At 35.8% G+C, this 23,849-nt stretch overlaps 1 protein-coding gene across 2 annotated transcripts in view; it reads right to left on the reverse strand.

The window, feature by feature from the left end:
• Window positions 1–23,849, reverse strand: part of Slit2 (slit guidance ligand 2) — a 307,698-nt gene that overhangs the window by 45,410 nt on the left and 238,439 nt on the right. For both annotated transcript variants that reach the window (XM_070012748.1, XM_070012747.1), the window contains 9 exons: window positions 23,335–23,478; window positions 19,822–19,965; window positions 17,852–18,018; window positions 15,940–16,072; window positions 12,715–12,783; window positions 11,986–12,057; window positions 11,443–11,514; window positions 9,308–9,379; window positions 7,936–8,099 (listed from right to left, as the gene is read on the reverse strand). In XM_070012748.1, the coding sequence (XP_069868849.1) occupies window positions 7,936–8,099; window positions 9,308–9,379; window positions 11,443–11,514; window positions 11,986–12,057; window positions 12,715–12,783; window positions 15,940–16,072; window positions 17,852–18,018; window positions 19,822–19,965; window positions 23,335–23,478 (1,037 nt within the window). The remainder of the gene's footprint in view (window positions 1–7,935; window positions 8,100–9,307; window positions 9,380–11,442; window positions 11,515–11,985; window positions 12,058–12,714; window positions 12,784–15,939; window positions 16,073–17,851; window positions 18,019–19,821; window positions 19,966–23,334; window positions 23,479–23,849) is intronic.

Here is a 23,849-nt window from a genome sequence, read left to right on the forward strand (position 1 = left end):
TATTACTATCAGATTAGTTATTTATATATCCCAACCCTTTGGAAGTATATTCTGTGGTTCTCTGTTCTCATCCATCTTCATACTCATATATTTACTATTTTGTAAGTTAATTTTCTTTTGTTTGACTGAAAATAGTGATTGATTTTTTTTGTATTCCACCATGCCTTCTCTTGCAAACTTCTGACTGAACGAAAATATTCAATGGCTTCAACCTATGTATATAGAATAAAGAAATGTAGTCAGAGAATATGGGACATTCTAAATAAAGTCTCATGAATTCATAGCAGCAGCATCACAGTGTTCTGGAAGTGAAATAATATCTGATTAGTCCTAAGCAGCAAAACAACACCCAGGAGTGCCCCTGGAAATGTCAGGTTCTGAAGTCTAGCTGCTCAATTCACTCCTGTAGATTTGTCATTTGTGTAATATTTGGATAAATGATTTTTTTCACTTCATTGAAGGTGAGAGTAACAAATGTCTAAAGAACATACAGAAATTTACACTGCTTTATAGACTTCCAATGTGTGTGGTTGGCTGTAGGAAAGTGATTCATTTGACATGAAAGACATTCATTTACATGTTTAGTGAAATTTGGATACATTTAAAAATGAAGCAAACCCTGCCATTTATTGTTTCCTTCATAGGGGCGCTCTCTGCATAAGGTAAGAGTGGTAGTCATCTGAGGGGATTGTAGGAGCTATTATGACAATAATCAAGACTACAAGGTCCCAACAAGAGGTAAGTGACAACACCCAGAGTCATTTTCTTGTAGATGAGGAACAAGATTGAGTTGTGAATTTGGTTCAGACATCTATCAGAAACAACAGAATAACTTCAAGAAGCAACCTAGGTCTTCTTTGTTCTTGCTTTGTTTCTTAGAAAGGAACTAAACTTTTCAAATCTTTCTCCTGTTAAAAGCCATTTCCAAGAACTGTTAAAAAATTCCCCCAAGAAATTAGCCCTCATGAGATGTGTGCTATAGAGAGAAAAGAATCTTGCTTGCAGGAGACAGATATTTCCTAGTGTCATTGAAATGAGGAAAGCCTGTCTTGGGAGACTGGGTGAAGATTTGGTCTTGACAAATAAAAGCACTGTTTTATCAGCTCTATGTACCAGAGGTGTGTTTAGCTTAATAATTCAAAGAAAAATGAGGAGAAAGTTTGATTAACTACCTGTCTCTGTCGCTTACTTTAATCTTTTTGGAAGAACTGCTGGACTTCAGATCCATTAAAGTTTGTAGGCAGACTTGCTTACTTGGCTCAAATCTCTGGCTATTCACCTGACACCCAGATAGCCACCCACTGGGAATTGAATCTCATTTTGATTTATTACCAAAAGGTCCAGACAAAAACTTCTAACTATAACCCAGAGTCTGCCTTCATTCCAGCATCCATTGGAAACATGACTCCAATAAGAAAATCCTCTAATTCTACCCCTATATAAAGTCAGAGGTACTTCAATGTTAACTCAAGAAAATCAAGAATATTTTAGGTCAGATGTAATGAAGCAAATGGAGTCTTTAATTCAAAACCAGTGATTTTGTGTTCCACTTTCTATTACTGAATTTCTCGGCTTTTAATATCAAAGGTATATTAACATTCCCTCATCAAATCGTTCATTTATCAAATATTTATGGAGGATATACTTATTGCCAGCAACTAGGATAAGTTTCCAGGGATTAAAACCAAGTGAAATGTCTGTGTTTCTGGAAAAACAGAAAAGACATGCAGGTATCAATTAAAGGAAGAACATGAGGAATGAGAAGGTATGCTTCAGAATATGTGTTTTGAGGATCTGTAAGCTGTTTAGGGGGTGAAATATAAGTGAATCATAACAGGAATTTGAAGCTCAGAAGGAAAATCATGGCTAGGAAGGTATTTGAGATCACATGCTAAAATCAATCAGGAATTTAATAGGATTTAGGTAAAAACCCAATATATGTTGACATTAAAGAGTGAGTAAAAAGAAAGTGATGTCAGCAAAAAGAATGAAGAAAAGAAGGAAGGAGAATGTATAGAGAAGAGAAGGCAATCCACCCCTAAGACAAAAGGGTAACTAAGGATCTCTAAAAAGAAACCATTGAAGTTGGCAGATTGGAAGTGCCCTTTTCGTTTTAGTTTATAGCTGAAAATAGTTGCCAGATGACATGACTAACTATCCTCTAAATTTGCCTTGCATAAATTGCTAAACAAAAACACAAAGACCAAGTATAACTCCTGTGGAATCATTAGGCCTAGTCATTTGCTGTATAACAAATCTGAGGCTAGTAAAGGAACATTTGGAATCAAAATGGGAAACAATACCCAATGTATAGGTTATTGTTATCAGAGAGAATATGAATATGAAATATTCCTGGATGAAACATGTTCTCCATGCTAAGTGTTTTAAAGTACAATGAAAGGTGGCTGCTTGTTATTTTATGTGAATGATACTTTTGATAAATAATTATATATATAAGCTCATTTTTTTTCTTTAGCCAGTGAGCACATCATAGCCTCCAAATTATTACTATTATTAATCCTTAAGTAGTTTTACAATGGGGTTTTAATTCAGTATGTCAATTTATGATTAAAATGCATCTTGCACAACGTCACCCACTGCATCATAGTTTTTCTCCTTCTCTTCTAGACTGCTATGTAAACTCAGTTGATTTACTAAGACAGTATTAATCAATCATATGACACAAAATAAAAGGCCTCAGTCTAGCTTGTCAGAATCTCTTCCCAAAAGGAAGATATTTCTCTTGCTAAGAAGATAAATAATACTTCCATGTCATTCCTGAGAGATGGGAAATTCCAGTTTTTACAGAATTTTTAGCATATAAAATAAAGGGGAAAAGACCAATCAGAGAGAAATGTAACGTTAATTACTTAAAAAGATGGCCACATTTCCTTGACCCTTGAACTGGCTTTTACGGTTGAAGGGATAAACCTTCAGAAGCATCTCCTCCCTCATTCTTGCCAGACATATTCTTATGTGGGTCCCCATTTTTTCTTAAGTGCTCCACTCTCAGGTCCCCTTGGCTCCCTCTGAGAATCTCCTGTTACCCCCCCGCCCCCACAGACCAAATACTCCATAATTGTTTGATATAGTTATCTTATAAAATTTTCTCTTCACCAACTTTTTTACAATGGCCTATTTTAATAAATGGATTAGTAAACTATAAGCCCCATGAGGATAAGGGTAATTAGCATGTATGCCATTTTCACACTTGTAGCTGTTCCTGGCATATAATAGGGACTTCAATAATATTTATATAATGAAAGGGGAACAGAAGTTCATTTCTAATCGAGTGTACATTCATTAGCATATTGAAGTGGTTAAATGAATGTCCATCAAAAAATGGAACAATCCAATTGCCATATAGCTGAATCTTCCTAAACCAGGACCTTTAAAGAGACTACTAGTAATCAATCATGTTCCATGATCCATTTTAGTTTTCTCATTGAGAACCTGAAAAAGACAAAAAAAACCCTAGTTTTTTTTAAATTGTAGAGTGCTTGATTACTCTAACATCAACTGATAATAAAAAAAATGAGGATAGGATATTTAGGTTATAAAGACATATCATGACTACTTCCTACTAAAGAATGCTCTCACTTGGGTGTTAATTATATGTGCTGCAATCATTGTATTTGTTCCACATCAGCTATATGAGTTTGTATCATAAGGAAAAAAACATGAAAAAATGGAGATAGTTTTTATTAACATATTTAACCATTAAAATTAATAATGTTTAATTTTGTAAAAAACATGTAAGTTATATTTGAATACAGCTATGTAAACATAAAAGAATATTTACCTTCCTGATATAAATTGAAATTATAGACAACTTTATTGTGTTTACAAGATTCTCACGAGTAAAATAAAAATATGATACTGGTATAATTATGAGAACAGCTAAATTTAAATATAAAAAACAATTAAAGTTTTTTTAAAACATATTAGTATATAGTTTCAACCAAACAAAACATGTGCTCAAGAGAAGGCCCAGCAAAGTTCCTTGAGTGATTTACTGTAATTAATAGGTTACAATGCTTTGCTGCCTACCATCTGTTTATTATGAGCAAGCATTTCTGTTAAAAGATACTAGGGTAATTCAAACTTTCCTTTTCTCTGTATCTGCCACGGTAAGGCTGTAGGCATCCATTCTGATGATTTAAGAATCTTGTGATTAAAATTTATAAGGTAAAATTTACTAGCAAGTTCTGGAATAAGAAATGCAGGGATCAATTATGGCTCCTTTACCAAGAAGCTGAATAATAATATTATACAAGTTACTTAATTGATCCAAGTGCAATATTTGCATCTGTTAACTTTAAAAATTAGAAGTAGCCCTTATGCAGCAATAAGGTACAGATTAAAAGATAGAAATATATCTCAGTACAATGCAAAGCATTCCAAAAAAGCAGTGAGCAATTATTGTTATTGTTGCTATTACGCCCACCATCAGTAGCAGTAGCAGTATTGGCAATAAATCCAGTGCTCCCTGTCATAAATCTTGAACTAGCAGAGAATTAATAAGGCACTGAAAAGTCACAATGTTTTGACAAATGCTGAGATAGAGGCAAAAAAAGCACCATGAGTTTCAGTGTTTTCCATCATTTTAAATTTATATTAAGGTATACAAAAATGGAATAAAGCCTAGTCTTCTCCATGCAATTGCACTGCATGTGTTGAGTACTGAATGTCTCCCATGCTTGCTGTCTGGCTTACATAGTGACTCTCTAATTTAAGGTATGACTTCAACTATAGATATTGATTTGATTGATATTGTAATGAATGTAAATTCAAACTGCCAAAGTTCACTTGATAGATCTTGGGCCTTCTGTCATCTGTTAGTTAACAAGTCTAAAATCTGCTGTCTCCTGGTGGCCCTGGAAAAGGCACAGAATTTTCTAAAGTACATCTCTGTTTCTATAGATCTGCCCACCTGGCACACCATCTTCAAGTTTCTCTGAACAGCCAATGAGACACCACAAAATGCTCACAGCCATCTCCTTGGAGACAGTGCTTCCTCTGAAATCTTTCAATCATGGTGCTATACAGCATGATAGCCGAGGGTCATGTACCAATACTTCAACTTATATTTAAGTGAGATGAAATGAACAGACAGAGAAACAACCTCCTGAGTCACATTAGCTGTGTGATAAGTGCTCAATAGCCAACTGTGGCCAGTGGCCGTCATATTGGCTGATAATACAGAGGACATTTCCTTCTCTACTAAGTTGTACTGACTAGGACTAAAATGACTATTTTTCTTGCCAACCGCGTTTACTCATTTCTGGTGTACTAAGTATGTGAGATAATAATTGTTAAATGAAAAAAAGAAAGCAGACAGTTTAGTGAGATAAACCTTGCATTGAACATGCATGCATGAATGGTATGTATATGTACACTGTTACATATATACCATTATAATTCTTTTCCAGAATTATCTCAGACAAATAGAAATTTATCCAAGGAATGTAACATTTAAGAAATAAAAGTAAGCATCGGGATTCTTCATGAACATGTGTTTCTCTGGGCACAGGGATATAACACAACCAGTTTGCAATTTCTCATTCCTCCACAGAAGTGGCCAGCTAATATGTATGAGTAAAAATAATACTTCATGGTTCTTTGACAATTATCTCTCCCTCACTTTACAACAGAAAAAAAATGGAATAACTCTCAGCCCAGCAGACCCTTATCATAGGGCACTGCCCCAGGAAAGCCTTGGGTTACAAAAAATAAACTATAAATGCATATTCTTTATAAAGGTCCTTATGGTCAAGGACCATATCACTCAAGAGGCATTACAATAAAGTTTTACCTTCAGTATCCAATAAACAAAGTATAGATTAATGATTATAATCTTTCAATTGATAATATATTGGTATGAATGGCTAATTTAGAGAAAAATGTAAAATAATATAGGGATTTATTTTTTTCCCCCAGTACTAGAGTTCAAACTTTAAGGCTTTGCGCTATCTCAGCTGGAAATACCACTACTTAAGCACACCTGCAGCTTGGCTTTTTGCTAGTTATTTTGGAGGTGGAGTCTCAAGGAGGACTATTGTTCCCGGGCTGGCTTCAAACTATGATCCCCTGGATCTCAACCTCTCCAGTAGAGTAGCTGGGTTATAGGCTAGAGCCACAAGGGCTGAGCTAGAGATCTTGCTTTAAAAATTAACTCATATTTAATTTCACCAAACATTTAAGAGAAAAACAGAAGTTTCATTTTAAAAGCGTAAATATTAAAAATATGCTGATACTTATGATACGTTTTACAACTATTTAACCTTCTGAACAAAGCAATAGATGCTGATTTAATAATGTTTGGGATTCCTAATTTTGAAAATACCTTCTTTAATTATGAAATCGTGGAGTGTTTCCCACCCCCATTTTTGGTACTGTTTGATGTGTTTTGCTTTTTTTTTTTTTAAATGAAAATGTGAAGTTTCAAAACATTAGCACTGTTACTTGTTGACATATATTTGGTGCTTACCCTGTCTGTAGCACATACTCTGTACATATTAATTATTTATTTTTTGTTTCAGTGTTCTGTACTGTCCCTGGGGCTTGAATTTAGGACTTAGCCTTTTCACTCAAGGCTGGTGCTCTACCACTCAAGCCATACATAGCCCTACTTCTGAGTGTTTTGGTTGTTAACTGGAAATATGAGTCTCATGCATTTTCCTGTGCAGGTAGGCTTTAAATCTGCATCCTCTGATCTCTGCCTTCTGAATAGTGAGGGTTACAGGCATGAACTGACCACTGGACTCAGACTGAGACTCAGGTTGGCTAAGTCGTTAAACTCGAGTTTCTATGTAATGGAAAAATACAACTAGGATATAACCTACCAGAATGGGGTTTTAGAGCTCATGCTGTGAGCCACTGTGTAGTGTTACCTACTTAGAGATGTTTTTCTTACAAAAATGTTCTGGTGATGAAAGTTGCTTTCCTCAGCTAGGTTCAGAAGTCGTGGAAGGGTGATCCCACCACAAACTTGTCTGTGCAATCCAATACTTAAGATTTACTTCTACACAGAAAACATGCTTAATCATCATTTCTTGATTGTGGATTTACAAATTTCGAGAGTGTCTTTCCTCTTTCCAGTTATTCTGAACATCTTTCTTGAAATGTACCACTTAGGAGTAATGCAAACTCATTTCTCAGGGGTAAGGGTTCTAAATTCATACGTTTGACTGCCCTAAATGGCAAAATACACCAAACAAGTTCAGTAGAGATCACCTGCAGGAATTTTACTTAATGGTTATTTTTATTTCTTCTGCCAGAAATAAAATCTTGCTTATTTTGTTAAACATTTATCTTATTCGGATTGATTTGCATATATCCCAATAAGAGAAGATAATAATATTTACCACATAATCACCATTTAGAACTTACAAAGCTATGACAGGGAAGAAGAAGGGATGTGAGCAAGCCAGAAAAGGGAACATGGGAAGGTCAGCAGCACAAGAGGCAAGTCGGAAGGTTTGGTTGTAACACCGAGGAGGGCCCGTTTCCCTTACCTGATATTATGAAACCACAGGGCCCTGGAATCCCTACAGCAAGTGGCAGATTTGGACAAGGCAAAAGCAAAAGATTTCACTTGTTAGAGGCTATGAAAGCAATTTCTAGAAGTTATCTGCCGCTCTCCCTCCATTTCAAGAAGTTTAATCCATTTCCAACAGGCTATTTCTAAGAATTATTTGAAAAGGTTACTCCTTTAATTGGCCATCTTCAGTAATTGCAATGTCTATTTTCTTAAGCAGAAGTATAGAAAAAGCAAATGTTTTCAGTGCTTTTTATGGTGACCATGAAAGTCTAGCAGCATATGGTTGTGCTTGTGTTTTCTTTGATAATTCCTCTCGTGATTCTTAAAAGAGGATATTGAAATGTAATATTTCTGAAAGACAAACAAAAAGCATAAATAATTCAAAGCTATACCTTGACAGGTAAATTTCTTGGAGGGAGTTGTAAGTAACAATTTATCTGCCATTTCTCCAGGACCAGCACAGCGAGCAATTCCAGGTTCCTTATATTCCGACTTTACCCAGTCGGATAACCACTGCATGTTACAATCACAGTAAAGAGGGTTGGCTCCAATTGCTCTGGAAAAACAACACCACAAAAGCACACATACACACACACAACACAGGTACGGAAGCATTGTTATTTCCTAAGGGAACAGAATTCAAAGTGATTCTCAGTAGATCTCTATAGATTTACTGGTGGTAAATAATAATAATTAAGCAGAAGGTTGAGACAGTGGGAATTCTCCTTTTCCTGAATGACGTGCAGTTGAGGGATTTATGAAAACTCGCATTACATTAAGTTATGAGCTTTATAAGATCTCCTTATACTTGTAGAAACATAATTTGTATTGGATGTACGATCCACTTCTTTGCTGAGAAGTCAGTCCATTGCAAGCTCCCATGGACTGAATCATGAATAAGACTTTATTTTAATTATGAAGACCTCTTATTGCACTAACATATTTCACAAGAAGTGTTACAATATTCTCCAACCATTCCCTTCTGTAAATTGTCTATATTTCTTTCCTTATTAAAGTTTGTGAGTTTTGTTCAGGCACAAACTGACTGACATTTATGCAGAAGTGGATAATCGTAAGCACGTGATTTGCCATGGTCTTTACGTTATGACTGGTGGCAAGAGAATAAAAAAAATTGTTCCCTGTGAATAATTAGTCAGTAGAAAAAAAATTGAATAGTTCCATTGCACTTCCAAGAACTTTGGAGGTACAACGAGGCTTCAGTGAGGGAAAATACAAAGGGCCAATAGTTAACATCAACTACGAAGATTGGTACACCTTCCATTAGGAGACTACAGAGTCCTGAAGTATGAAATAATGGTGCATGGTGTCATTATCCATAATGAATACATTTTGCTTGACAAATGAATCTAGTTTGAAGAACTCAGGGTAGACCATACAGGAGTAACACTTTGGTTGTGACTTGGAAAAGTCTGGTTGGGCCAGACCGAATTCAAGGGGGGCTGAATATGCTAGAACCAAAAAATGAGAAAAAGGTCTGTAAGGTGGGGGAGGCATTTTCACTGAAGATACACTTTTAACTTAAAAAAACCCCAAACCTTCAGCTAATGGAAAGTAAAAGCTGAAAGATTAAATTAAAACTGTCTTGGCATGAGGGCATAGCATCTAGGTTGAAATATTCACTTTTTCACTTTTTGAAGATGAAACCAATCAGAGCTCATAAATTAGAATAGGAGCTGTAAGAAGCTGTTCAAAACTCTCTTTATAGAGAGGTCAGGATCTAGATCCACAGAGCTAAATACTCACAGGTGTGATAATGCAGAAAGATCATTGAAAGCACCTTCAGGGACGACAGAAATATCATTTCCATGTAAAGATCTACAAATAAGTAAAAGCAAAATTAAGCTTCCTATATTTCATGCAGTTTAGAAGAATTCTCACACATGAATGAATAGCTTATATAAAGCATTTTAAAGTCAATGAAGAAAAGGATGGTTGGTTCACTCATTAACAGACTTGATGATAGAAAAGTACTTTATATCTTACAAGACCTTACAAAGTAAATTCCAGATGGAAGATTTAAGTATAAGAATAAAAGTAACAGTCTATTAAAAGGAAATTTGCTGTTTTGTATAAGCAGAAGATGGAAAAGCCTTCAAAAGCATGACATAAACCCAGAAACCATAAAGAAAAAAGAGTAGCTGTTTTAATATTTTTTTGGTGCCATTCCTGAGACTTGAACTCAGATCTGAGGCACTATCCCTCAGCTTTTTATTTTGCTCAAAGATAGAAATCTACCATTTGAGCCTCAGATCTACTTCTGGCTTTTGGTGGATAATTAGAGATGAACCTCACAGTCTTTTCTACTAGGTCTGGCTATGAACCACAACCCTCAGATCTCAGCCTGAGTAGGATTATAACATGAGCCACCAGCTCTCAGGCGGAGTAGCACATTTTTGACAAAAACAACAAAAATCCATGTTACAGAAGATTATATTTAAGGAAAAGAATATAAAATGTTCAAAACCACATTAAGATAATCTTCTATCAAAATATTATCACATGTAATAAATGCATAAAGATATCTGTATTAATATTAAAAAGATAAAATGTTTAATAGATGAGAAAATGATAATTAGCCTTTATTAGAATAACAAGTGCAAATGTTCAATAAACAAATTAAATATATTCAAATGCGGGGCTGGGAAGGTGGCTCAGTGGTAGAGCGCTTGCCCTGCATGCATGAGGCCCTGGGTTCGATTCCTCAGCACCACATAAACAAAAAGAAAAAAGCCGGAAGTGGTGTTGTGGCTCAAATGGTAGGGCGCTAGCCTTGAGCTGAAGAGCTGAGGGACAGGCCCCATGATCAGACGCCCCCCAAAAATATATATTCAAATGCATATTAGTAATGCATGTCCAAACAGGAAGGATGATTTTCAATTTCTCACATGGGGACAGAAGTAAAAGAATCAGTATTCAATGTTTCTAAGAATGTTTTCAGGAAGGTATTTTACACCATAGCAGATGAAGAATAAATTATTGTTAAAATGACAAAATCTTGTTTAGGAGAGAACTTGACTATCATTTTTGACACCCTCCCCATTAAAGTCAATGCTGATTTGCCACCAAGATGAATGTAGAAGATGTAAATTTGAATTATGCATAGAATAATGAATTTGAAATCAATACAAATAGTAGCAAACACGGGGGTTATTACCTCAGCAATGCCTACTCCAACCTATAGAATATTTGTACAGTTTAATAGGTAAATATCTAGATACAATAGAATAGAAACCTTCTAAAGCATATGTTACAACAAAATAGCTCCAGGCTGTTAAACAATGGTGATGCACACCATAGGCCTAGCTATTCAGATTTTCTTCTGCAGGATCAAGCTTTGAACCTGGCTTAGACAGAAAAGCTTGTGAGACTCCACCTCTCATTAGCTAGGCAATTGTTGTATTGGAAGTGTGGCCCAAATGGCAGAGCTCTAGCAATGAGCCAGAAAGATGAGTAAGAGTGTGAGATCCTGAGTTCAAGCCCCTGTTGGTGCACTGCACAATAATCATAGTAAAAGCCAGTAGCAGAACAATAAAATATATTATATACAGCTTTTAAAAGTTATATAAACTATGGGTAGACAGGAAGGGTATATTGAATAAGTATATTTCCACACTAAAAATGTATTCATATTCTAAGTGATTTCTAAAGAATTAGGCTTTCTTAAAAAAAATTAACTGGAGATACATAAAGCATATGTTTCAACATAATATATTAGCAAATAAATGACTGTAACAGCAACAAGTATCACAATGTAAGTCCTATTGTCCACATCAAAGTGGCTGAACAATGACACCTTATTAATTTTCAAATACCCAGGCTCTGAAAAGACAACTCAAAACTTGACAAGAGAGGAATTTTGTTGGACACAAGATACTTACAGTAATCGAAGAGACTTTAATCCATCAAATGTTCGGGAAGGAATACATCTCAGCCGGTTATAACTAAGAATTCTGAAAGCACACGTATGTCAGTTCATTTTATTCAGCAATGGAATAATGCCCACATGTCATTTCAACAATAAAGCAGTTAAGAAATTGATTATTTGAGCATCCTACAAATTGAGACTATTCATACACAACATATTTTAATTCTTGAAGTATTCTCCCTAATATCACAATATATTTTCTAAATACAACTGAGAATGTTTCTCTCTGTCTAATTTGCTCCCGCCATTCCCTGATGTAATGCTTCAAATCTTGTCTTCAGGTTTACTCCCCAATTTGCCACAAATCTCATCATTTACTCATTCTTTCTGCGATGGTTCCCCCTGCTTCTTCATTGAGGTCTTGCATGTTTTTCTCAATGGAATTTATAATCCTTTTGGCCAGAGACTACCTTCTTTACCAGAAATGGTCAGTATCTAGTAAATACATTTATGCATCATAAATAATGAATTCTCTGAATCACACTTTCATACTTACAAGGTGAGAAGTTGGGTCATGTTGCTGAAGCTTTGATTCGAAAGAGTGCTTATTCGGTTGTTGCTTAAATCTCTAAAAGGAAAAAGAAAGATATGGAGTTCACTATTAACCAAAATAGAAATGTTAGTGATCTGTAGAAAGACATAGTCCTGGTAGAATTGCAGCACTGTACTAGTATCAGAAAACAACAGCAACTCTGGACTACATCCAGGCAGATTGTCATGTTTACAATGTTTTATTTATACCTCTCCCTGTTGAAATGAGAAGTGACTACGTGTCTTGTTCTAGCCAGGGGAATATGAGCACAATGGCAGGTATTGCTTAAAAGGGGGATCTGTGAAGCGGAGGGGTCTCCTTGCCTCTGATCTTGTCTCTGCAAGACTTAGAATATTCTTGGAGATATTCCATGAAGACTACATTTTTATGGATGAGATATAAAACGTTTCTCTGGAAAGTCCCATCAAACCCACATTTGTTATCCTTGCAGATACAGAAATTCACTAGTACACACACTCCGATTTGACAAATGAATGAATATATTATTTAATTCTATCACATATTGGTATTAAATAGATAAAGCAAATGGTTTAGAACCACAATGCTCTAAGAGGAGAGCACCTAGCCATAAAGGATTGATATTATCTCAAAGCTTCACCAAATCCTGAGTTCTTTGATATCTCCTCCTATATGAAGTAGAATAAAATAAAGATACAAAAATACATCACTCACATAAGTGTTAAGTGCTTGTAGTTAGAGAGTTCCTTTGGAACCAGTGTAAATTGGTTACCATCCAGATACCTAAAAACAAGGAAACAACATGATTTTATAAAGTAAGTTAGATAGATATAAAACAATGGAACAGTATTATTTTATTTTCAGCCAACACAAGAAAATACATGGCAGATATATGTCATAATTCAAGCTGAGATCATTATTCTACAAAAGAAAAGAACAAAGAAGTTGTTTTATCCAGAGGAATATTTGGGGGTCATATGTGCTACACCATAAAATCTAGGATAGATTGGTAAGTCTAAACTGTTTTGAATTATTTAGGAAAGCAAGGCAAGCATCTAGATATTTTTGTGGCAAAAAGAAATTTCACTCAACAAACTGTATTTTTAATTGCCCTCCAGTTTACTCTGTACAGCAAAAAAATAATAGCATGAAATTAACTAACTACTAAGATAATCTAACTGCGGTAATGATGTCTATGCTTTTACCTGCATGTGTATGTAGCACTAGCTCAATAAGTAAGATTTAAGTAGATATTTGAATGCAATTTGGTGTAAATTAAAATTGAATTTGGTATTAAATTAAATTGGTATAAATTAAAATTTAATCATTTATTTTCTTGGTGATAATATATTTAGAGGTTTCACCGATAATCATAACACTTAACAAGTATACAAATGTCATATATCTGTAAAACAAGAGCCATATATATCTATCTATATATAGATATATATTCTCTTTCTTATAATCAGAATAATTGGAAAATGGACAATACATGAAAAGAATCTGCTAAATGGAAGAACAAAATAAAAAGTCTTGCCTATGATGTCACATACAAGAAGGACATTTAGCTCCTCTCTCAGGGTTTTCTTTCCCAAATATAGACAGTGAGAGGGAGATGAGTATCTATCAACTTGGTCCATCTGGGCATAAGAGGAGCTGCAAAATAATTCTGACACATTGTGCATATGGTCTCTCCTATCCTATTGTATGAGTCAATTTTGAGATTTCTGGTTGAAATTAGACTTTTCCCTAGATATAGAAGTCACTGAGAAGATGCCTAACATAGTCAGTCATCCATTTCTAATACTTTAAAATGACTAATAGTTACGTCAAAGCACAAGTTGACAAAATATGCAATTAATATGTGATTGAGACAGGAGCTATCTTATGACTCTTGAGGTCTCAAATGTTATGACTCTTCTTCCTTCTTTCTGCTCCCTATGTTTTCCTTGCTTCCAGTAGAGGGAAGCATTGTTCCATATACTTTAGCAGTGTCTTTTCTTCCAATGTCATAACAGAAGAACAGAAAGATCCAGAACATTGTTCTATGAAGGTCTGTATATAGGACAATCTAAGGAGGATTTTATATGGAACCAATTAAAAATAATGGATACCATTTGCTCAATTTTGTTCACCACCACATCCTTATTTTTACCAAATTCTTTAATAATTTGATATAATACACACATGGATGTTTTCTACTATATGCATATATGTGTACACACACACACACACACACACACACACACACACACACACACACACACCACTGGCAAGAGGGATCTTGCTGACTTGGTAAGGCCTCTCTGGGAGGTGAAACTTGAATTCCAAAAGATGAGTTAGTATTCTCCTGATCTGTGTAACAACTTATTTTAGAGAAAAACAATCCTATTTTTCAATTGTTTTTGTAATTGTCAAGGTGATGCATGGAGGGGTTACAGTGATGTAAGTAAGGTAATAAGCACATTTCTTGTCAAACTTGTTACCCTTTCCTCATTTTTCTCCTATTTTCCCTCCCCTCCAACCCCCTCCTCAAGTTGTACAGATCATTTCCAACATGTTGTCTTGTGAATATTGCTGTTGCCTTGGTTCCCCCTTGTCCTTTGTCTCACTATTCTGTTGTTCCCTTTCTCTTCTGTAATTCAAATAAACATAAATACATCCAAATCAAATCCAGTGACAACAGGGGATAAACCATAGGGGGAAGAACATATAAAAGAAACAAAAAATCACATAGTACATTAAAAAAACAACAACTACGAAGAAAAACCTCTGTGTCCATGTCTTGGAGTTCATTTCACTTAGCATCATAGTTATTGAGCTATTCTGCTCATCTGATAAGATTATCCTAGATATATACTAATTATTGCAAATAAGGGAAACCATGGGACCTATGCTTCTCATTTCCTAACAATTGGGGCGATGTCATTCTTTTTGATGGAGGCATAGAATTCCATTGTGTATATATACCCCATTTTCTTGATCCATTTACCTACTGAGAGGCATCTGGGTTGGTTCCATATCTTAGCTATGGTGACTAATGCTGTGATAAACATAGTTGTTTTGGTACAATGTTTTTTGGAGATTCAAATGGCAGAATACATATATAGAATATAGATAATATAAACAGGGTAAACTAAACTGATTTTCTAAAGGAACTTTATATAGAAATTAAAGAAGATTTGACAATTTTTGATAGGACTTGGCAAAGGGACCAAGGCACAGGCCAAGTAAAATGGTAAAAGCAGTAATTTAGCATCAGAGACAACCTGAGTGCTATGCTTCTCACTGGGGCTATTTCTGTAATCAAGGCTTTGTATAATGTACACACATCTAATCCAGTCTTCCAATAGAGGAAGGTTAAGATGCCCATATAATCTTCTGATGTAAGGAGAGTAATTAAATATTGAATTATATGCACATAAAGCAGTGCTTAGTTAATTAAGTGGAGTGAATGGTACTAACAGGAACTGAGTGAGCATGTGACTGCAGTTCAAAGGTAGGGGCAAAAAAAACCCACAAAAAAAACAAAAAACAAAAAAAACATGACTAACTATGTGGGATATTGTAGCCCCTGTAATAAATTAACTATGCATCATTTCCCAAAGTGTATTTGATTGACCCTATGGGTCTTAAAATGCTACATTAAAGAACAAAGCTACATGGACAAGTAAGCGGAGGCTGCCTAAAATTTTGCCATGCTACTTGCCATGCTGTGCCTCAAAGGTACTAAGAAATGGTCCCATGGAAAATTAAAAAAAAAATGAAAACATTCCCGTAGCAATTTGAGATTGAGTTTTGCATTACAGGTCTACACTTTTATATGGTGATTATTAACCAGACCTAATTTGCAAGCAGTATTCTAATGATTTTTGGTGCATCTCCATTCCTTTGGTATAGGAAACGAACTGTCTAGGAAAGGGAAAAACTGGTACTTACAACTCTGTGACATCTCTTGGAATTCCTTTTGGCAAGATCTTTAAGCCCTTGTTGCTACATCGGACAACAGTATCCAAACAGGTACATTCCACAGGACAGCGAGACAGTGGAGAGCAACTATTGTCATCGTTTCCTGAGTTGCCAGAGGAAACAGGAAAACAGTGGGTTTGCGGTATATCAAGAAGGGATTTTACGTTATTAGGTTAGCAAAAACAAGTGTTAATTCTTGATCACTTACAGTTAGTAAAAAGTTGACACCATACCTTGTGTTTTCAGATCCTCTGGGGATAGGAATTCAGAAAATAATTTACAATTTCTATTACCAATATAATTGTAATAGTGAATAATTTGTCCAGGTACTTAAAATACATTTTCATTTAGAATTTGTGTATGTAAAATGAGTTATAGAAAATATTAAGGAATAGATGTGAAGAGACATAAAGAACTGTATTAACTTAAAATGTTAAGCAAAAATTGCATGCATAAATCTCATTTAATAGACAGGATTTAATCTAAGTACCCTTGGTTCAAGCCTGTGAGCCCAGCTATGTGTAGAGACTGCAATTCAAGGATTGCCTTGGCTGAAAAGCTTGTGAGACGTCCTTCTCAACCTATATGTACACGCGGTGATGTGTGCCTGTCATCCCAAACTACATGGAAAACTGGAATAAGAAGGATCATTCTTCCAGGGCAGCAAGGGCTATAAATCCATGAGACTCCATCTTCAAAGAAGTTACGTGGTACCAGTGTACACCTATATTCCCAGCAACTATAGGTAGCCTAGAGTAAGCAGAGAGAAGTCTATGGGCAGCCCGGGGGGAATGGAGACACTGCTCTAAAATTAACAAGTGAAAAATAGGGCTGGAGGCATGGCACAGTGGGAGAGTGCCGACTGAGCATGATGGGTGAGTCCTGAGTTTAAAATGATACTGCCAAATATAGTACCACCCTCAATATAATAAAATTTTATACTTAAATATATAGGGTCCAAATTAATTAGCTCTCTGCTCTCAAGCAATGATAATAGGACAGATTCTACCTACTAATAAGGCTCTTATGGAAATCAAATTCATTGATGGGGAGAAAATATTAAACTGTGAAAACCGGGAGGTTGGGACAGATGGGGGAAGGAGGAGGCGATTGATGCTTTTGCACTCCTAAACTGACATGTTGAATTGAAACCATTTTGTACAACTCCTTGATAATAAAAAAAATTAAAGTGAAAAGTTACTTTTGTCATTTTTACTAAAAAGTCCATTAAACAGTCACTTTACTTATTTGAAACTTGTATTTCTCCAAAAACTGCTGAAGATAATAAAGGAAAGCCAAACTGAAGTTACATAAATACTTTTGATTACAAACTGGGAATCAGAAAAATTCGTCTAAAAGACTCAGAAACACACATCAAATTAGATTCTAACTATGAGTCAGAAAGACTAACTGACAGTCTTAATAACATAAAAACCAACAAACTGGTACATGAGATCTTGGGGGTAGTGTTAAAGAGAGGAAGGTAGAGGAATGAAGAGAGAGAAGGAAGAGCAGGTAGAGAATGAGTCATAAAATTCAATGCCTATTCTACAAAATGAAGAAAACTGAGAGAAGGGCTTGGGTTGGGAGAGATGGGGGAGAAGGATAAAATGGTAGACACTGATCAAGACACATTGTATTCATCAGCAGATGTGTTGAATAGCAACTCCTTTGTACAAATACTTAAAGATAAGAAAAATACAATTTAACAAAGAAGTGCCCTGATGATAAAATGAAACAAACAACAAAGCCAAGAATGAGACAGTAAGGAGATGACATAGGGAAGGAGAGACGGCATGCTGGATTGTTTGTATGAGCAACAGTAGCACAGACTTTTGGACAAATGCCTGATGGCCAAAGAAACATCTCAAGTTTAGCTTACCATCATCACAAGTGAAATCCTGAATGGCCACATCCTGGATTGGGATTTCTTTGAGGAAGTATGGCTTTTGACAGCGAGGATTTCCGGTTACAATCCTTTTCTTCCTGAGCCACTCTCCCAACCAAGCCAGGTAGCAGTTACAGTTAAAAGGATTGGCCAAGAGGTTTCTAAGCACCAGATGCAAACAATGCACAGTTTAGTTCAGGGCTTTATTTGGTTACTTTTGAAAACCCTAGGTGACCATTTTTTCCCCACACGATTTCTTTTGGAATGATTCCTTCTTCATCTCTGTATTCCTGTCCCTCTATTCATGCTCAATCTCACGCAACATATGCTATGCATTTTTCTAAAATATTTATGTCTGGAACTTGGTAACAATCAATACTTTCACATAAAAGAATTCTTCAAATAATTTCATGCAAAAAATAATGTGAAGGCAGCAATTTAGTGTTTATGTAGTGGATCCTGGGAGATACCTCATTGAGAAAGAATTGAAACTTGTCAGAAATCTGACTTACTGTCAAACTTTCCTGCACTGATAATGCAGTAATTTAATATAAAGATGAAGGCTGATTACCTTATATTATTGAGTTTAACCTGACATCACTATTTCATTAATTTGTCACTGCACAATTCCTGTCTCTTATTTGCTCCAGAGAATAGGTTTCCTATCTGAACTGACAGCTGAGTTGATTAAATGCCAGTTATAAAAATGAATTTACTTCTACAAATCTCAATACTTTTGGCATCTCACCACTACAGCACAAACCTATTGACAATCCTATTATTTATAAACATGCCAACTCTAATATGCACAAATTAGTCACTCCATGTAAAATGTCACAGTCTGTGTGGAAAAAAGATTAAGTAGTTTACTGATTGATGGCTGCTTTCCTCAGGTTATTTCTTCAATGACTTGAAGTATGTTAAACAGGCTTTTTATTTTTTACTCTAATTATCTTTATACCCAATGCCACTCGTATTGAGTTAGATTAGTATAGTGTTAAATATAGATAGATAGATAGACAGAAAGAGAGACAGATAGATAGATTTGATGCCCTCATTAATAGGAAGTTATTAGTTATAACCTTTATCATTTCATGGACTGCTTTTCAGACATTGATTTACAAGAGCCCAGAAATACATATTGTTTATAAATACCTTCTGAGTTCTATAGACCCACTAGACTCTTTATTTTCAAATTGTCTATATAAAATATCTCTTGGACAGACAACTTTGTCTTCAATATTTCCCCATGAATGTCCACTAGTAAACCATTTCTATTGTTGACTGACTCGTCTCATTGTCATTGTCACTGTCATTGTGAATGATCCTCTTGAGTGTAGTTTGCTGGCAATGACCTTGTCAATTCTATTTTTGTAATACTCATACTAAAAATACCTCAATGTGAGAATTCTGGAAAGCTATACCATTTCATTTTTTGCAACACTGTCACATAGTAAAAATTTTAACATTTACAAATTAAGTGATATCATTGACCCTACTACTATAAAAAGGATGTACTGAAAAATAATTTGCTAATTTTAATGTTTTTGTTTTTTTGGGTCTGGTCATGGGGCCTGAACTCTGGGCCTGGGCGCTGTCCCTCAGCTCTTCAGCTCAAGGCTAGTGCTCTACCACTTGAGCCACAGCGCCACTTCCGGCTTTTTTCTTTTTGCTTATGTGGTGCTGAGGATTCGAACCCAGGGCCTCTGGCATGCAAGGCAAGCGCTCTACCACTGAGCCACCTTCCCAGCCCTGCTAATTTTAATGTAAGACAGTAAGTTACATTTAAAAAAAAAACTAAGGCTAAAATTTAACAAAAAAATCCAATAGGTCCATTTATAATACCTAGATCCTTGTTCATGTTTTTATGTAATGTCCAATAATGCATCAGGATGCTATTAATATATATGAAGAATGCAATACATTGGTTAAAGCAAGACATAAGGACTGTTTTTCATACTTACAGAGTAGATAAGGAATGGAGTGTGTCAAACGCCCCTGGTGCAATTGTAGTAATTTGATTATCATACAAAGAAAGCAAACGTACAGAACTGAGTCCTATAAAGCTGTCATTCCCAACACAGCTTATGCGATTACTTCTCAACATCCTGAGGGAAAGAAAAGGACATGTATGGAGACAGAGGCTCAGGCAATCCATTTTGCATATCTGAGAATCAAAAGAACAATCCCCCTTTGCAAATACATAGTATTTTCTTTACTATTTTTTAAATGTTCTTCAGCCACCAGGAAATGCTATGTGTTGAACATACTGTAAGAATGAAATACTTAGAGTTACCAATGATAAAACTCAGTTGCCAAAGGCATAGTGATCCTTCCTGTGTGACTTACAATCTCTGGTGAGGGGAAAATGTTGGCTTTTGATGTTATTTGTGTTTGCATGATTGTGTAATGTCCTAATTCACCTACAGCTGAGTCCTGGAGTCCTTGGAGCTCTGTGATTTGTGTATTCAGGGTACTATGGCATTTGAGGTTGCATAGAAAGGAGGAGAGAAAAGAATCAATAGCTGCTGTAAATGAGGGCAGCTCAGGGACTTGGATATTGAGTCAATGTCAAACAGGGCCTGGCAAGCAAACAAGATGGAGCATCCACAGAGCTTACATAAATTACTTTGTGTATGAAAATCTGTCTACTGTTTCAAGTTCAGGACCTATAAAAGAGACACACCAGGAAGTTGAAATAGATTTACCTTGAAAACACCCTGATTGATTAGGGTTTTTTTAATTGATATTAATTAATACAATTAACATTGCTGTACTTTCCCCATCTTTGCTAACGTACTGGCTCACTTCGAAATTCTCTACTATCCTGTTGATTTGTGTGGCTTCCAAAACTTTGCAAAAGCTCTCTCCAAATCCCACCTACAAACACATAGCTGCCTTAAATCTTATTCAGAATACCTGAAATTAAATGTATTCATTTTTCCCCTTAAACGTGAGCTAATTATTCTGCTAGAATACTGCATGATATAAAAGAGTGAATGAAATGAATAAAAGTGTTGCCTTGAATTTTAGAATGCCGGAAAAGAGATAAGAGATAAAAACGTTTGCATCCTGCTAAATCATAGATAGGAAGAAAGGATGGTTTCCTGTATCAAGTCATCATTCCATGTTAAGAAACAAATACAAAATGTGAAATACCCTTCCTTATCAGCTCTTTCCTTGCTCATAAATAATAAAGAACACTTGATCTTAATCTGGTTGGAGTCATGGATCCCTAGGAAGTCTTGAAGAAAACTTTACTCTCTGTTGCTAGAAAAAAATCCATAAGGATACAAGTACACCAAGATTACCCTGAAATCTCAAGGGATGAAAGAAACTTGCTGAAGTATGCAAATGTCTTAGTAAGGGGGTGATTCACCCTAAGGGAAATTATACTCTGCTGATCAAACCTATCGTGAGCCAACCCCAAAAGTCCCATATGAATTTTATAAATATATAATATAGATAGATAAGACCAGCTAGATATATACATATAGATATGGATAAGTTTAGCTAAACCTACTCTATAACTTGAAATACCCTGTGTCTGGGTCTCAGTTGCTCAGCTTTGCTTGTGATGGTACAACTGGATTCAAGAGATAGCCAGTAGGTGTGGGGGGGGGGGGAGGGACACTTGTGGGTTTCTCCCTATTGTATTACCAAGGGCTCCCCGCCTCTTGATTACAAATAGTTTCTTCCTTGTCTTCCAAAAGCTTCCAGATTTTTATTTTTCTCTCTACTATTTTTTTTTATTTTTTATTGTGAAAATACTGTACAGAGGGGTTACAATTACATGGGCAAGATAATGAGTACATTTCTTATCAAGCATTGTAGCCTCCTCCTTTGTTTCCCCTTCCCATCCCTTCCCAGCCTCCCCCTACCCCCCCCCACCCAACCCTCCCTCCCCCACACCAAAGTTGTAAAGTTCGTTTTCGACATGACAACGTGTACTTCTCATTGTTGCAATTGGTCCACCTGTATCCTTATTTAAACGACTTGTTTTTCCCCTTCCCCTCCACAAATTATACTGACATCAAATACAGTGAAAGCATGGGTTATACTGTGGGGGAGGGACATACAAAGCAACTAAGAAATAATCTTATAAATGTGTTAGAAACAAATGCATGAAAGAAACAAAACATTTAAATACATATCTTAGGGTTCATTTAAAGTCACTATTTTTTCAAACATGATTCTTGTACAATTAAATTATAAACAATTAAAAAATATATATTTACTGAAGAGAATTCAAGTAATAAAAAGATGTCACTTATTATCAATTTAATTCTTGGCTATTTTTTTCAAATCTTTTTTGCATTTTTTGCAGCAAGGCATTAGTGGCTCTGTAATCCTAGCTACTCAGGAGGCTCAGATCTGAAGATTGTGGCTCAAAGCCAGCCAGGTCAGGAAAGTCTATGAGACTCTCATCTCCAATGAACCACCCCAAACTGGAAATGAAGCTGTAGCTCAATGTGGACAAGCACTAGCCTTGAGCAAAAGGGCTCTGGAACAGCACCCAGGTATTGGTTCAAAGCACATGACTGAACAAAAACAAACAAACAAACATAAAAACCTTTTTATTTTTTTGCTGCTGGAGTCTTGGACTTGAACTCAGGGCCTGGGCCCCATGTTTTTGCTCAAAGCTGTTGTTTTACCACTTGAAAGACAGCTCCACTTTCATCTTTTGATGTTTAATTGGAGACAAGAGTCTCAGGGATGTTTTTTTGTTTGGGTAGGCTTCACACATCTATTCTCAGGTCTCAGACTCTTGAGCAGTTATGATTACAGGTGTGGACCACCAGTGCCTGGCTATAAAACCTTTTGGAGACCTAAAGATTTTCTTTGTCCCACCTTCTCCAGCCCTGAACAAGTAGGCACAATTCTTAGAATATTTTCCTTACAACAGAGAGTTAAATATTGACAACCAAGAAGTATCTCATTTTTCACAAAACTTGGCAGGAACAGCACAATGCAGTCTCCAGATAAATAGAAAAATTGTGTTGCAATTGTTGGTGTACACTCTAAAATTTGAGTCCTTAGATCAAGAGGGGATATAAGGTAGATATGACTGAGGAAAAGAAAAGAGGATGAACATTTAGAGGGACGCCGTATCTATACAAAACAAGAACAATTTATTTTGATCAGGGGTTAGTAATGGTCAGGAATGGCTTTCTTGACCATTTGTTAGCAGCATATTTACAGCAGAAATACTGGATTTAAGAGACTCTGTCTTTAAAGAAAGTTGGTATATTTGTGCCTCTATGTGTGTATGTGTGTGTGTGTGTGTGAGAGAGAGAGAGAGAAAGAGAGAGAGAGAGAGACAGACAGACAGACAGACAGACAGACAGCTATTCTAAGATAAAGAGAACAAGAGACAGAGACTGAGTCAGTCAGAGACTGTTTGTGGGTAGCACAGTCTTCCATCCTGCCAGAATTGCATTGAACCACAAAGCCCAAGGTAAAAAAAGAGTACTTACAAAGTTTTGAGGCTTTCCAATCCTTTGAACATCTTATGCCGAACACTTTCCAAACGGTTACTAGTGAAAAGTATTTCATTTACCCCAGATGCTCCTTCAAATGCTCCCTCCTCAATATCTGTGATTTTATTGTTGCTAAAATTGCTAAATAAAAATTATAGAAACAAAAGCTCATAAGTGATTCCACTCTAACAAAGACATCAGGATCATTTGCTTGTTCTGAACAAATCTCCACAACCTTTTTATTACCCAGTATTTCATTACACTGCACTGCAAGAGTTCTTTCTGTTCCTTGAAGCTAAAAGGTCAGTAATACTAAGACAGAATGTACCATCTCAGAATGTCGCAAAATGTTCTACAAGGGTCTCCTCCAGTACAAAATTCTGGAGGGTTACATATAGCTTTTACTTGCTCCATAAGACTTAATAAGGAATTATTGGAAGACATTTCTCTGATTACAATGGTTGATTAATTAATGGTACAAAGAAGATATCTCAGTAGTAGGGTGGTGAGAA

This window comes from Dipodomys merriami, unplaced genomic scaffold, assembly GCF_024711535.1.
Source record: "Dipodomys merriami isolate MVZ:Mamm:240054 unplaced genomic scaffold, mDipMer1.0.p SCAF_9, whole genome shotgun sequence".
NCBI classification, from domain to species: Eukaryota; Metazoa; Chordata; class Mammalia; order Rodentia; family Heteromyidae; genus Dipodomys; species Dipodomys merriami.